The 14,249-nt window shown below is 37.9% G+C and overlaps 1 protein-coding gene across 1 annotated transcript in view; it reads right to left on the minus strand.

Moving 5' to 3' along the window:
- The window catches only part of PPP1R21 (protein phosphatase 1 regulatory subunit 21), a 142,912-nt gene that overhangs the window by 74,326 nt on the left and 54,337 nt on the right, over nt 1-14,249 (minus strand). Inside the window, exons 10-12 of the mRNA XM_007953997.1 lie at nt 12,337-12,438; nt 12,159-12,247; nt 9,382-9,518 (exon numbers count right to left, since the gene is read on the minus strand). Coding sequence (XP_007952188.1) covers nt 9,382-9,518; nt 12,159-12,247; nt 12,337-12,438 — 328 coding nt within the window. The remainder of the gene's footprint in view (nt 1-9,381; nt 9,519-12,158; nt 12,248-12,336; nt 12,439-14,249) is intronic.

Here is a 14,249-nt window from a genome sequence, read left to right on the forward strand (position 1 = left end):
GAAGGAAGGTTGGGCAATCCTACTTCCGTAGTGATACTGCCTCGGAAACCCAAGGAGGGGTCGCTATGAGTCGGGGCCGACTCGACGGCATACAAACAACAACAACAATAGAAGAAATAAAAATTTCTTAAATCAAAATACAACATACCAAATCTGTGGGATACAGGGAAAGCAGTGTTCAGAGGACAATTTATAGCAATGAAGGCACACATCAAAAGGGAAGAAAGAATCAAAATCAACCCTTTAACTTAACATCTCCAACAATGAGGAAAAATAACACCAAAAATGCTTGAGTAACCAGAATAAAAGAAATAATAAAGATCTGAACAGAAATAAATGAAACAGAAAAACAACAGAAAGATTCGACCATACTATAAGTTGGGGAGCTATGGTGTTGTAGTGCCTAAGGCATCTGACTACTAACCATAAGGCTAGCGGTTCAGACCCACCAGCCACTCTTGGAAGGAAGGTTGGGCAATCTACCTCCATGGTGATACCACCTCAGAAAACCAAGGAGGGGTCGCTATGAGTCAGATCCAACTCAATGGCAGTGAGTTTGGGTTTTTTTTTTTTTTTTTTTTGGTATAAGTTGTTTTTTTTAAAAGATTAATGAAATTGACAAACCACTGGCAAATTTAACTAAAGAAAAGGAGAAGATACAAATAACATGAATAAGAAATGAAATAGGTGATGTCAAAACAGAACCTACTGAAAGAGAAAGGATAACAACAGAATACTATGAAGAACTGTATTCCAACAAATTTGAAATCTAGAAGAAATGGACAACTTTCTAGAAACACACTACCTACCCAAACTAACACAATCTGAAGTAGAAATTTTGAACAGATTGATCACAAAAGAAGAAACTGAACAGTTACTTAAAAAAAATTCTCAACAAAAGAAATCCTGGCTCCAACAACTTCACTGGAGAATTCTACCAAACATTCAGAGACGAGCTGACAGCAATACTCTGGTACTATTCCAGAACACAGAAAAGAATGGAATATGACTGCACTCATTCTGTGAAGCAAGCAAAACCTTGATACCAAAACCAGGCAAAGCCATCATTAAAAAAGAAAATCACAGATCAACATCCCTCATGAAAACTGACACAAAAATTCTCAACAAAACACTAGTCAATAGAATCCAACAACATGTCAAAAAAATAACATATTATGATCAAGTGGGGTACATATCTAGTATGTGAGGATGGTTCAACATTAGAAAAACAATCTATGTAATACATCACATACATAAAACAAAGGAAAAGAACCACACAATCATATCAATTGATGCAAAAAAGGCATCCAAAAAAATCCAACACTCACTCGTGATTAGAAACACTGAACAAAACAGGAATATAAGGGAAATGTTCAGTGTAACAAAAGCCATATACACACAAAAAATGGCAAATAGTATTCTCACTGAAGAGAGACTAAAAACTTTCCCTTTGTGAATAGGAACCAGACAAGGATGCTCTTGATTATCACTCCTATTCCATATTGCACTGGAAGTCCTAGCCAGAGCAATAAGGCAAAAAAAGAGAAATAAAATGCATTCAAATTGTCAAAGAAGACATAAAACTATCTCTATTTGCAGGTAAGGAGCTCTGATGGTATAGTGCCTAAGGCATTTGACTGCTAACCAGAAGGCTGGTGGTTCACACCCACCAGCCACTCCTTGGAAGGAAGATTGGGCAATTTACTTCTGTAGAGATATTGCCTCGGAAACCCAAGGAGGGGTTACTATGAGTCGGATCCAACTCGATGGCAGTGGGGTTTTTGGGGTTATTTGCAGATAATATGATCTAGACATAGAAAATCCTAAAGACTCAACAAGAAAACTACTGGAACCAAAAGAAGGATTCAGCAAAGTTGCGGGATACAAGATCAACATACAAAAATCAGTTCAATTTCTCTACACTAATAAAGAGAACTCTGAAAAAGAAATCAGGAAAACAGTACCATTTACAAAACAGCCACCCAAATGATGAAGTACTTAGGAATAAATCTAACCAGACGTACAAAAGACCCACACAAAGACAACTACAAAACACTACTACAAGAAACCAAGAGACTTACATAAATGGAAGAATATACCATGCTTATGGATAGAAAGACTTAACATTGTAAAAATGACAATACTATCCAAAACAATCTACAAATATAATACAATCCCTATCCAGATTCCATCATCATTCTTTAAACAGACAGAAAAACTAATCACCAACTTTATACAGAAAGGAAAGAGACTCCAAATAAGCAAAGCACTACTAAAAATGAAGGCCCCATATGCCCCAATCTCAAACCTATTACACAGCCACAGAGTCAAAACAGCCTGGTACTGACAATGACAAACACATACACCAATGGAACAGAACTGAACATCTACCTATGAGCAGCTAATCTTAGACAAAGGGCTGAAACTCATTAAATGGAGAAGAGATAATCTCTTTAACAAATGGTGCTGGCAAAACTGGATATCCACTTGCAGAAAAGTGAAGTTGGAGCCATCTTTCACATCAGATACAAAAACTAACTCAAGAGGGATCAAAGTTTAAATATAAAACCTAAAACCACAGAGATCTTTTTTGTTTTTTTTAAGGGTTTGTTTTACATTCAACATTCCGTGTACATTTAGTTTCACTCCCCATTTACCATGCCCAACCCTAACCCAGTCTCCTCCCCTTCCTGCACAGTAAACCCTCCCCCCATGCCCCTCATAATTATGCACCCATTTGTCCTACATTTCCTCTGTGTGAATGTTGTCCCTCTGGTGCCCCGTGGTCTACTGCTCTAAGGGTTCTATTTCCATAGAGTATGTGGGTACATCACCCTGGGTTGAGTGGTCTGCATGTACATCTTGTTAACTATTGGGCTGAGAGCCAGCCCTTGGGAGTGAGTTTTACTCCAGGCCCAAAATGTATCCCAGGGCCATAGTATTGGGGGTCTCACCAGACTCCATCCGACCAGAAATTCTGGTCATTACTGAGTTTCTGGATTTTGTTCCATGTTTTTCCTCCTACTCTATCCAGCATCTTCAGATTTGATCCTTTTCTGAGTGTTTGGCATTGTTAGATGGGCACCATCTAGTTCCTAGTTCTTCTGGTCTCGAGGGCCATCATGTCCTAGGGCTGATTCCTTCCAAATGTCCCCCCCCCTTTTTGTGGCACTCTTCTTTGTTTCCGATGATAGGAGATCATTAGGTGCATCTTAGATGGCTGCTTGAAAGCTTTTAAGATCCCAGATGCTACTCACCAATGCAGAATGAGGAACAAGGCTTTTATGTTATTTTGTTGTGCCAATTGACTCTGGTGTCCCCCAGTACTACAGTCCTGAGACAGTAGATCTATTGGATCTCTCTCCTATAGTGTCTGGGTGACTGTGAGGGATACTCTGTGTCTGTCTTCTATTGTTTCTGTAAGGATTGCAGGTATTTTGTATCACTGTTATCCGTGCAAGATTAGCCTGCCCTTAATCTATCCTTGGTTTAGAGTACACTCCTGTTCACTGACCCCCACATCTGATCCTCTCAGTTGTTTATGTGTTTATCTGTAGTCTGGTGTTTGGTGTTAATGGCAATGCAGTATTGGGGGCACACTGCTTGGTATTAGCATCTGTTGTCTATCTCCTATGTGCACAATTCAGTGTCCTCCCTTTGCCTAATGTTATTATGGTGGTCACAGACTCTTTCCGTATATCCCTCCCCTTACCCACATCAGCATGTGGGTCCAAACTAGCCTGGAATTAATCCCTCCCCTTCCCTCCTACCCCAGTAAACTACAAAGTGAGTCCCCTCTCGCAAGCAAAACCTTCTTTGCCTTTTTACAGTAATGGGCTCATACAGTTTTTGTCCATCTGCAATTGACTTATTTCACTCAGTATAATGTCCTCCAGGCTCGTCCACGTTATGGGATGATTTGTGTATCTCTTATTGTTCTTTAATGTACCATATTATTCCATTGTGTGCATGTACCGTAATTTGGTTATTGACTCATCTGTTGATGGGCATTTAGGTTGTTTCCATCTCTTTGCGACAGTGAATTGTGCTGCGATGAATATAGGTGTACATATGCCCGTTTGTGCACTGTCTCTCACCTCTTTAGGATACATTCCTAGTAATGGAATTTCTGTGTCAAATGGTATTTCTACAGTTTTTTAAGGAAATCCCATACCGTATGCCACAATGGTTGTACCACTTTACAATCCCACAAGCAGGGCACAAGAGTTCCAATCTCTCTGCAACCTCAGCTGTTGTTGTTGTTGTTGTGTGCCGTCGAGTCGGCCCCGACTCCTAGCGACCCCTCCTTGGGTTTCCGAGGCAGTATCACTACGGAAGTAGGATTGCCCACCTTCCTTCCGAGGAGTGGCTGGTGGGTTTGAACCGCCAGCCTTCTGGTTAGCAGTCAAGTGCTTTAGCCACTATGCTACCAGAGCTCCTGCAACCTCAGCAGCATTTGTTATTTTCTGTGAGTGAGATGCTATCTCATCGTCGTTTTGCTTTGGATCTCTCTAATGACTAATGATCACAAGCAATTTCTCATGTGTTTTGTTGGCTGCCAGTATATCATCTTTAGTGAAGTGTCTGTTCAAGTCTTTTGCCCATTTGTGAACTGGGTTATTTGTCTTTTTGGTGTGGAAGTGTTCTGTAGATTTTAGAGATAAGTCCTTTATTAGCTATGTCACAGGCAAATATTTTCTCCCCTCTGTAGGTTCTCTTTTTACCCTTTTGACGAAGTCTTTTGATGTGCCTAAGAATTTAATTTTTAAAAGGTTCCAGTCATCTAGCTTCTCTTCTACTTCTTGTGCATTCTGGGTTATGCCTGATAGTCTATTTATGCCATAAATTAGGGCCCCCAGATTTGCCCCTATTTTATCTTTGATGAATTTTATAGTTTTGGGCTTTATACTTAAGTCTTTGATTCAGCTTGAATTTCTTTTCTGTATGGGGTGAGGTATGGGTCTTGTTTCATTTTTCTGCAAGTGGGTATCCAGTTTTGCCAGCACCATTTTTTAATGGGTTTTGGACCTTTGTCAAAGATCAGTTGTCCATAGATGAATGGGTCTGTATCTGGACTTTCGATTCTGTTCCATTGGTCTATCTGTCTACCATTGTACCAATATCATGTTGTTTTCACTACTGTGGCTGTATAGTAGTAGTTCTTAAAATCTGAGAGTGTGAGACCTCCCACTTTGTTCTTCTTCTTCAGAAGTGCTCTGCTTATCCGAGGTCTCTTTCCTTTCCATATGAAGTTAGTAATTGGTTTTTCCAAGTCCTTAAAAAATTTTGTTGGTATCTGGATCAAGATTGCATTAAATATGTAGATGCTTTAGGGAGTATTGACATTTTCACAATATTCAGTCTACCTATCCATGAACGAGGTAGGTTCTTCCATTTATGTAGTGCCCTTGTTATCCCTTGTAGTAGTGTTTTATAGTTTTCTTTGTACAGGTCTTTTGTATCTCTGGTAATGTTTATTCCTAGATATTTTATCTTTTTAGTAGCTATTGTAAATGGTATTATTTCCCTTATTTCTTTATCAGAGGACTCTTTGTTGGTGTAGAGAAATCCAACTGATTTTTGTATGGTGACCTTGTATCCTCCCACTTTGCTGAACCTCTCTATTAGGAAAACCACAGAAATCTTAAAAGAAAAAATAAAGGCAAACTTAGGGGCCCTGATATTTGATGTAAATATACTATCAAACATAACTAAAAATGCACAAACAGCAGAAGACAAACTAGACACCTGGAACTTCATAAAAATTAAACATTTTTGCATATCAGAAAACTACATCAAAAGAGTGAAAAGAGAATCTGTAGGTTGGGGGAAAAAATTGGCAATGATATATCAGACAGGAAACTAATTTCTAAAATTTATAGATAATGTCAATACTTCAACAACATTAAAATGAACAATACAATAAAAAAAAATGGTCAGATGGCAAAAACAGACACCTCACCAAAGAAGACATTCAGGCAGCTAACAAACATGAAGAAATGCTCATGATCATTAGCCATTTACCTTTAACTCACTGCTGTCGAGTCAGTTTCGACTCACAGTGACCTCTCGTTGGGTTTCCGAGGTGGTATGTCTACAGAAGTAGATTGCCAAGTCTTCCTTCCTAGGAGTGGCTGATGGGTTTGAACCGCTGGCCTTCTGGTTAGCAGTCAAATGCCTTAGACACTATACCACCAGACCTCCCCATTAGCCATTAGAGAGATTCAAATCAGAACAACAATGAGTTGTCATCTCACCCCAGCATTAATAACAAAGTTCAAAAAAACAGAAAATGACAAATGCTGGTGAGGATGTGGAAAGACTGGAACCCTCATATACTGCTGGTGGGACTGTAAAATGGTACATTCACTGTGGAAAATGGCATGGTGGTTCTTCAAGAAGTTGGAAATAGAAATACCATATGATCCCTCAGTCCCACTATTAGTTATATATCCTAGAGAAATAAGAGCCAAGACACAGACACATGCATACCCACGTTTATCAAAGCATTATTCACAATAGCAAAAAGATGGAAACAACTTATGTGCCCCTCAACACATGAATGGATAAGCTGTGGTACATACACACAATGGAGTATTATGCAATATTAAAGAATAACAATGAATCTGTGAAATACTTCGTAATATGGATGTAGCAGACATTATGCTGAGTGAAGTTAGTCAATCACAAAAGGACAGATATTGCATGAGACCACTACTTTAACAAGTTAAGAAAAGGTTCACACACAAAAAGAATGTATTCTTGAAGATTATTAGGAGTGGGAGGAGAACAGAGGGCAAATCACTAACTAGAGGGTAGATACCTATTAACCTGGGTGAAGGGAACGGCAATATACAATAAGGAGAGGTCAGCATAAAAATGATCAAGGTAGTGGAAGATACTAGGAGAAGCACAAGAGTTAAAGGCAACAAAGATGATTACTATTACATGTACAGTCCTGCAGTAACAATAATAATCTGTGAATGGATACAAAGAGACACTCAAGCTGAACGGAAGTGGTAAGGCAAATGGTACTATACCCATGAATATATATATTTGACAGAAAATATTTACACATATGTATTTGTATGTGCTGCAAATATATCCATAAATATAGTAGAGAATACAGGGAACAAAGCTATGAAAACTTTTTAGCTATATCCAAATACCTTGAGGGAATGAATGAGTCACTGGAAATAGGGGCTCAGGCACACAGTCTCAGGGAACACTAAGGTCAACTGACATAACAGTCCACAAAGAAAATGTTCTACTTCCTAGTTTGGTGAGTAGCAACTGGGGTCTTAAAAGATTTGTGAGCGGCTAAGGTGCAACTATTGTTTTCTCCCCATCCTGAGCAAAAAAGAGTGAAGAAAAAGATACAAGGAAACAATTAGTTCAAAGGAACTAATCAGAGGAACTACTACTAAATGATGCCTGGCTGCTATTGCTGAGTGCTCTGAAAGGGATCACAAAACAGGAGATATCAGATAGAGTGGGAGAAAAATGTAGAACAAAACTCAAGAGGATAAAAAAGATAAGGTTTACTGGTCAGATGAAGATGGGTGGAACCCCTGAGATTATGGCCCTTCAAGCCAGGATCTGAACTCAACCCCCATGGCTCAACTTTCAGCCAAACGATAGGCTAGTAAGGCATACCAGGAGGGTATGCATTCTTTAGAACAGTCAACCATATGAGATCAAAAGTGGAGCATTTGCCTATGGATACAGCTAGAAAGGTAGATGGGTTTGGGAAAGAAAGATGAAGGGAAGGAGTGGGTGCAGGAAGAAGTGGGGAGAATGCTGTTGCATTATGGGGACTGCAGTGACTGTCACAAAACAGAATATATATGGATTGTTGGATGGAAAACCAATTTGCTCTGTAAACTTTCACCCACATCACAGTTTAAAAATAAAGTAGAAAACTAAAAATTTTTGTGTTTCAAGTGACACTGTCAAGAAAGTGAAAAGACAATCCACAGAATGGGGAAAAAAAAATTGCAAATCATATATCCGATGGGATTTATATCTAGCATATATAAAATGTTACAACTCAAGAGAGAAAGGACCCAATCAAAATAAATAAAGTTAAATTAAAAAAATAGGCAAAGGATCTAGATAGACATTTCTCCAAAGAAGAAATACAAATGGCCAATAAGCACATGAAAAGATGCTTAACAACAACAGCCAACAAAAAATGTGAATCAAAACTACAATAAGATACCACTTCATTTCCACTAAGACAACTAGATTCAAAAAGTCAGATAATAAGAAGTGTTGGTGAGGATGTGGAGAAACTGCAACCCACGTACACTGCTGGGAATATAGAATGATGCTGCCACTGTGGAAAACAGTCTGGTAGTTACTCAAATGGGTAAACAAAGAATTTCCCTTATGACATGTAATTCCACCCCCAGGTATATATTCCAGACAAATGAAAACATATGTCCACACAAATACCTTGAATGTTCATAACAGTATCCTTCATAACAGTCAAAAGGTAGAAACAACCTGAATGCCCATCAACCAATGAATGGATAGAAACAAAAATGTGGTGTAGTAATGCTGTATTATACAGCCATGTATTATTCAGCCAAAAGAAGGAATAAAGTTCTGATGCATGTTACAATATGAACCTTTACAACATTATGCTAAGTGAAAGAAGCCAGTCACAAAATACCACATTTTGTATGATTTAGTTTATATGAAAAGTCTAGAATAGGCAAATCTATAAACACAGAAAGTATATCAGTGGCTGCCAGGGGCTAAGGGAAATTCAGGGATTGGAGTAATAACTGAAGGATATGGGATTTCTTTTTGAAGTGATGAAAATATTCTAAAATAGATAAAGTATCTGCTTTGTGAATTATACCACAATAAAGCTATTACAAATATAATCACAGTACCAGGAAAACCATGGCATTCTTAAAAGCATTATTTAAACTGAGGTCCATTCAATTATTTGAAAATAGTATTCTTCAAATTAGTCCAAAGGAAAAATATATATGTACTTTTTCTGCTAAAGCTTCTCTATGCTGCTTGCTGGAGAGCTGAGTGAATTCTTATGATTCTCCTTTCTCTATTTAAAATGAGGAAGGAGGGAAAGGGAATTCATATTTAGTGTATGTCTTCTATGCCAGTTATTTCATATTCTTAATTTAACTTAATTGTCACAATATTTACCTCCATTTTACAAATGGGGAAACTAAAGTGCTAAGAAAAAAAGACAATAAATGTGTAAGGGGCTGGAGGATTTGAATTTTGAGTTTTTCCACCTTGAGATCTGAGGCTCTTCCCATTTTACCAAGCTAAATAATGTTCCTTGTCCAGCTTCTTGTACTCTGTGTCTTCCAAGTTGAACTGTAAGAGGTAAAATATACTCACTAGGCAAGGCAAGAAGAGCAACGTAAGTCTGGAGCTTCTCAAACACTGCTGTCATCTTTTTCATATCCTGAGACAGCTCTAGGTTCCTGGCTCTCAATGCAGATGTACAAAGAGAAGACTCACATTCTTCTTCTAAACTAGGAATGGGCAGATTTTTCAAAAGTGAGCATGCTGAATGATTTTCAATTAACTACAGTAAAACATCTAAATTTCCAACCAAGTATATACAAAGAAAGAGTGCAGAAAAAGGAATCTAATCTGTTTACAAGGTTCAAACTTATATCATGTATACCATGATATAGACAACTGTTTGCTGCAAACACAATGGAGTAACAAAGAATTACATCAAAGAAAAGATAAAGTCATCCTGAGAGCAGCACAAAGTTTTCATTAAAATTTTACAGGCGAAAAACATTTCATAGACTGAATTTCTAAAGAGAATTAATCAAAATAGGGTTGCTGCCAACACTAGCAGAGAGAATCATTAAGAAACCCTTTTTAATGTGTATGTATTTTCAAAAGCCAAACAAGATTAGAAAAAGTTCTGTAGCCTCAAATTTAAAATAAATGCTTGACATTCATAAAATACATTTTACCTTTTTAAATTTTAAATAGTTACTTTGGAAAACTTAATTATAAGGTAAAAAACATGTGGACTCTATTTTTTTAAAAACACAGATAATCAAGTAAAACACATTTTACACAAAGCTAGAAAAGTTAGCACAGGAATCATAATCATTTCCATTCCCTTTTCCATGCCTCTTCTCTTTCTGTACTTTATTTATAGCAGACAGCTTAATTCAATACCAAGCCCATTTACTACTAAAGAACAGGCCATCTTGCTGATTAAGTGGTATTTAGACCAATGCCCAAAAAACTGCCTAAAAACATGAATGTCTCATAAAGTAAGGCTGAAAGCATATGGGACAGGGCATTCTAAGAACAGAAATCCCAAATCAAGAAAGGACTTACCCGGTGTTTCTAAATAGCTAACAGTGAAAAGATAAAGAAAAATAAAAATATATAAATGTTTCTACTAGTCAGTACCACTTTTATAACGGCTCTTTAACAGATTCTTTTTAAACAGAAGCTACATCAATAAGGTATATTCTTTTCAACAAGACTTAAACTTCCAGGGCCAATTTTCAGAAAAAAACTTTATACTGAACCATAACATGTAAGTATCTAAATAAATTATAATTCACAATTATTACTTTAAGTCATAATTTCCTGATGATCATAGAATTCAGTTACTGAAATACTTTGTCAGGTTGAAATGAGAGAATACGATAGATGATAGCTACTGACAACTTACTAATTTAAAAAAAAAATGGAACTTTATGTTATAAAAAGCTAAAATCTATTACATTAGTTTTATTCATAAAACTAAAGACTCAGGAACTATAACTACTTGATTATTTTCAGTAACTGTTAAGTTACTCATCTGAGTATTTTCTGCACTTATTTTGCAATATACTATAATAAATATATGTTCTTATTTCTCTTTTGTCCCAATTTTAATATTCTTTGATAATTATTTTTAAATTTACATCTTAGTATGAAAAGATTTAGAAGAATTAGGAGTCTTGATAGTTTTAAACCAAAAGGACCAGTAACTTATAAGCAGTATTATCACATTTCAGGTTATTTACATATGTGGTTAAGTTCATGTGTCAACTTGGCTGGGCTTGGTTGAGTGGCTGGGCAGCTGGTGGTAGTTATTCCCCATGATGCGACTGGTAATCAGCTCTATGGTGGAATCTACCACAAGCAGCTGAGTAGCTGCCTTAGGGATGTGGTCTGCTTCCTGTATATAAGCAGCCTCGGGAATAGTCTCTAGCTTATGACACACTTGAACCCTGCATGTAGCTGTGTTGTTATTCAGCAATCTACCATGCTCTGCCAACCTTGGGACTTGTAATGGACTTGAATTAATGGCCTGGTGTGTGGTTTGGTAACATTGGACTATGCCTTTTTACTTGTCAGCCAGCAGCTGAGTGAAGAAAAGCCTCCAGCTTCAGTGGGCTGGGAGCAGGAAGCAGAGCTGAAGCCCAAGGTTGAGGGGCATTCACCCAGCCCCTAGAGCCTGGTACTTTGAACTGGGACTTAAAGCCTCCAAATTATAAGAGATAAACTCCTGTTTCTTCAAGCCATCCACATTTATGGTATATTCCTGTCAGAGTGGTACTAGATACCAAAACATATATTATTTTCTCTGTCTTTCCAAAAATATTTAACATGGTATCTTTAAGATTACTAAATGAGATATTCTACACTGGCTTGAGTAGATAAACATTTTTAGTTTATAACTTAAATAAATCACCAATAATGAAAACAAGAATAAACCCTTTCAAAGAAACCTAAGGATTATAGAGTTGAATTGAGAAGTTAACTATTATAGCCTCCATCTAGATATTTATAGCAAAGGGATAATAAAACCCAAAGCTAAAATGTTTCTTTCAATAAATGTATCATCCACAATCACTGAAAATACCAGTTCATAGTCTTATGTGGTTATAGTAGTAACCACAGTACAGACTACTGAAAAAATCCTAGCTGACAGCACAGCTGTCAATTTAAGAAAATTGACGGCAATTTTCTTAAATATAAGTTTATGCTGCTCAAGTCATGATTTTCCTTTCTCACAAGCCCAAATCCACTGTGGTGCAGAAAGGTCAGCCAGATCACAGGAGACACATATTACTATTTTATTAATTCCAGAGCAGGTCAGGTGAAACACCAGAACTCCCCAAGTTCACCAGTCTCGAGGTAAGTACCTTTTTAACTGATAAGGAAGAATCTTTCTAAGAAAACATATGTAGGAGGTTAAATATTCTGAAAAAGTTTTCAATTTCACAGTCGTTTCCTGGAAAAGAAAAACAATTTCAAGGTTAATAGTGTTATTTGACAAGAAGGAGCTTCCACTTCCAGAAATAATAACTAGAAGAAAATTACCAGGACAGTCACAGTATCCTCAGTAATACTTTCAAATAAATGAAGCATTCCTTCCTCCAGAGGGCGAACATAGGATGCATTTTCATGAAGGTATTGTGAGAACTAAATAGGAGGGAAGGAATTGTGAGATATTAGAAAATAAAAGCAATCAACACATTTGTAACTGGTCCCATTAATCTATAAACCTAAATTCTTTCAGAAACTCTTTTGGATTTCTGAAACCCAAAGAGGAGATACTTCCCTCTAAGAGTCCCAGGTTATATCCCCAAGTCTCCATTTCATATCAAAACTAGGAACTGAAGAAAAAAACACCCAAGCATCAGAGGAAATGGGAACAACACCACATTACAACCCAGCACTTCCCTGAATGCCTGCTTCTCCATAGGTGTTCCATTTAGGGGAGAAAAAAAAAAAAGACTGTCAAGACTGTGTGATACAGATTATTGTGTTATTTACCTCATTTTAAAAAACCAGCCCATTGAAGGCATCTTCTTATCTTTACTGTACACAATGTTCAGGGTTAATCATTTATTGAAAGGCAACTATATTCAAAATGAGGATACAGGAAGGAAGGGAAGTCTTGTGCCCAGATCCCTCTCAAACCTTCCCTTCTGTGTGTCTCTTCACTTATATCCCTTCTGCTTACAGTAAATGGGTAAGTGCAAAATATTTCAAAATGGACCAAGAGCCAACCAGTTGCTGTAGAGTCGACTCTGATTCATGACAACCTCATATGCGGCAAACAGAACTGGGCTGCGTAGGGCTGCTTTCTGGAAGGAGGTCACTAGGCCTTTGTTCTGAGATACCTCCAAGTAGACCTGAGCTTCCAAACTTTGGGGTAGCAGCCGAGCACATTAACACTTTGCACCACCTAGGGACTCTAGACCAAGAGCACTGGCCATTCAATAAAGACAACAGTGAGCATGCTGTTGTTGTTGTTAGGTGCCGTTGAGTTGTCTCTGACTCAAAGCAAGCCTATATACAACAGAACAAAACACTGCCTGGTCCTGTGCCAGCCTCACGATCCCTGTTATACCTGAGCGCATCACTGCAGCCACCGTGTCAATCCATGAGGGCCTTCCCCGTTTTCATTGACCCTCCACTTTACCAAGCATGATATCCTTCTCCAGGGAATGGTCTCTTCTGACAACATGGCCAAAGTAGGTGAGAAGTCTGGCCATTCCTGCTTCTAAGGAACACGCTGGGTGCACTTCTTCCAGGACAGATGTGTTAGTTCTGTTACCAGTCCATAGTATTTTCAGCAAGCTTCGCCAACACCACAACTCAAAGTATCAACTCGTCTTCCGTCTTCCTTGTTCAATGTCCAGCTCTCACATGCATATGAGGCAACTGAAAATACCACGGCTTGGGTTAGGCGCACCTTAGACTTCAAAGAGACATCTTTGCTCTTCATCACTTTAAAGAAGACTTTGGCAGCAGGTTTTCCCAGAGCAATTTGTTGTCTGATATCTTGACTATTGCTTCCACTGGTGTTGACTGCAGAACCAAGTAATATGACAACTTCGACAACTTCAATCTTTTCTCCATTTATTGTGATGCAGCTTATTGGTCCAGCTGGGGGGACTTTTGTTTTCTTTATATTGAGGTGTAATCCATACTATAGTCTTCAATCTTCAACAGTAAGTACTTCAAGTCATATGAGGGTCCTAAATGATGCTATTTCTGACTTGAAACCATTTGACCCTTTAGGAAAACTTAGTATTTGTTTTAGATCAGAGCTTGGTTTTCCAAGATTCCTCAGTTAACTACCGAGCGCATATGAAGCCTCTTTCTCATATGGTAATATATATTGTTGTTGTTGTTGTTATATGCCATCGAGTCAGCCCCGACTCATAGCGACCCCTCCTTGAGTTTCCGAGGCAGTATCACTACGGAAGTAGGATTGCCCAACC

The sequence above is a fragment of the Orycteropus afer genome, unplaced genomic scaffold, assembly GCF_000298275.1.
Source record: "Orycteropus afer afer isolate SDZICR_OR568_19922 unplaced genomic scaffold, OryAfe1.0 scaffold00423, whole genome shotgun sequence".
NCBI lineage: Eukaryota > Metazoa > Chordata > Mammalia > Tubulidentata > Orycteropodidae > Orycteropus > Orycteropus afer.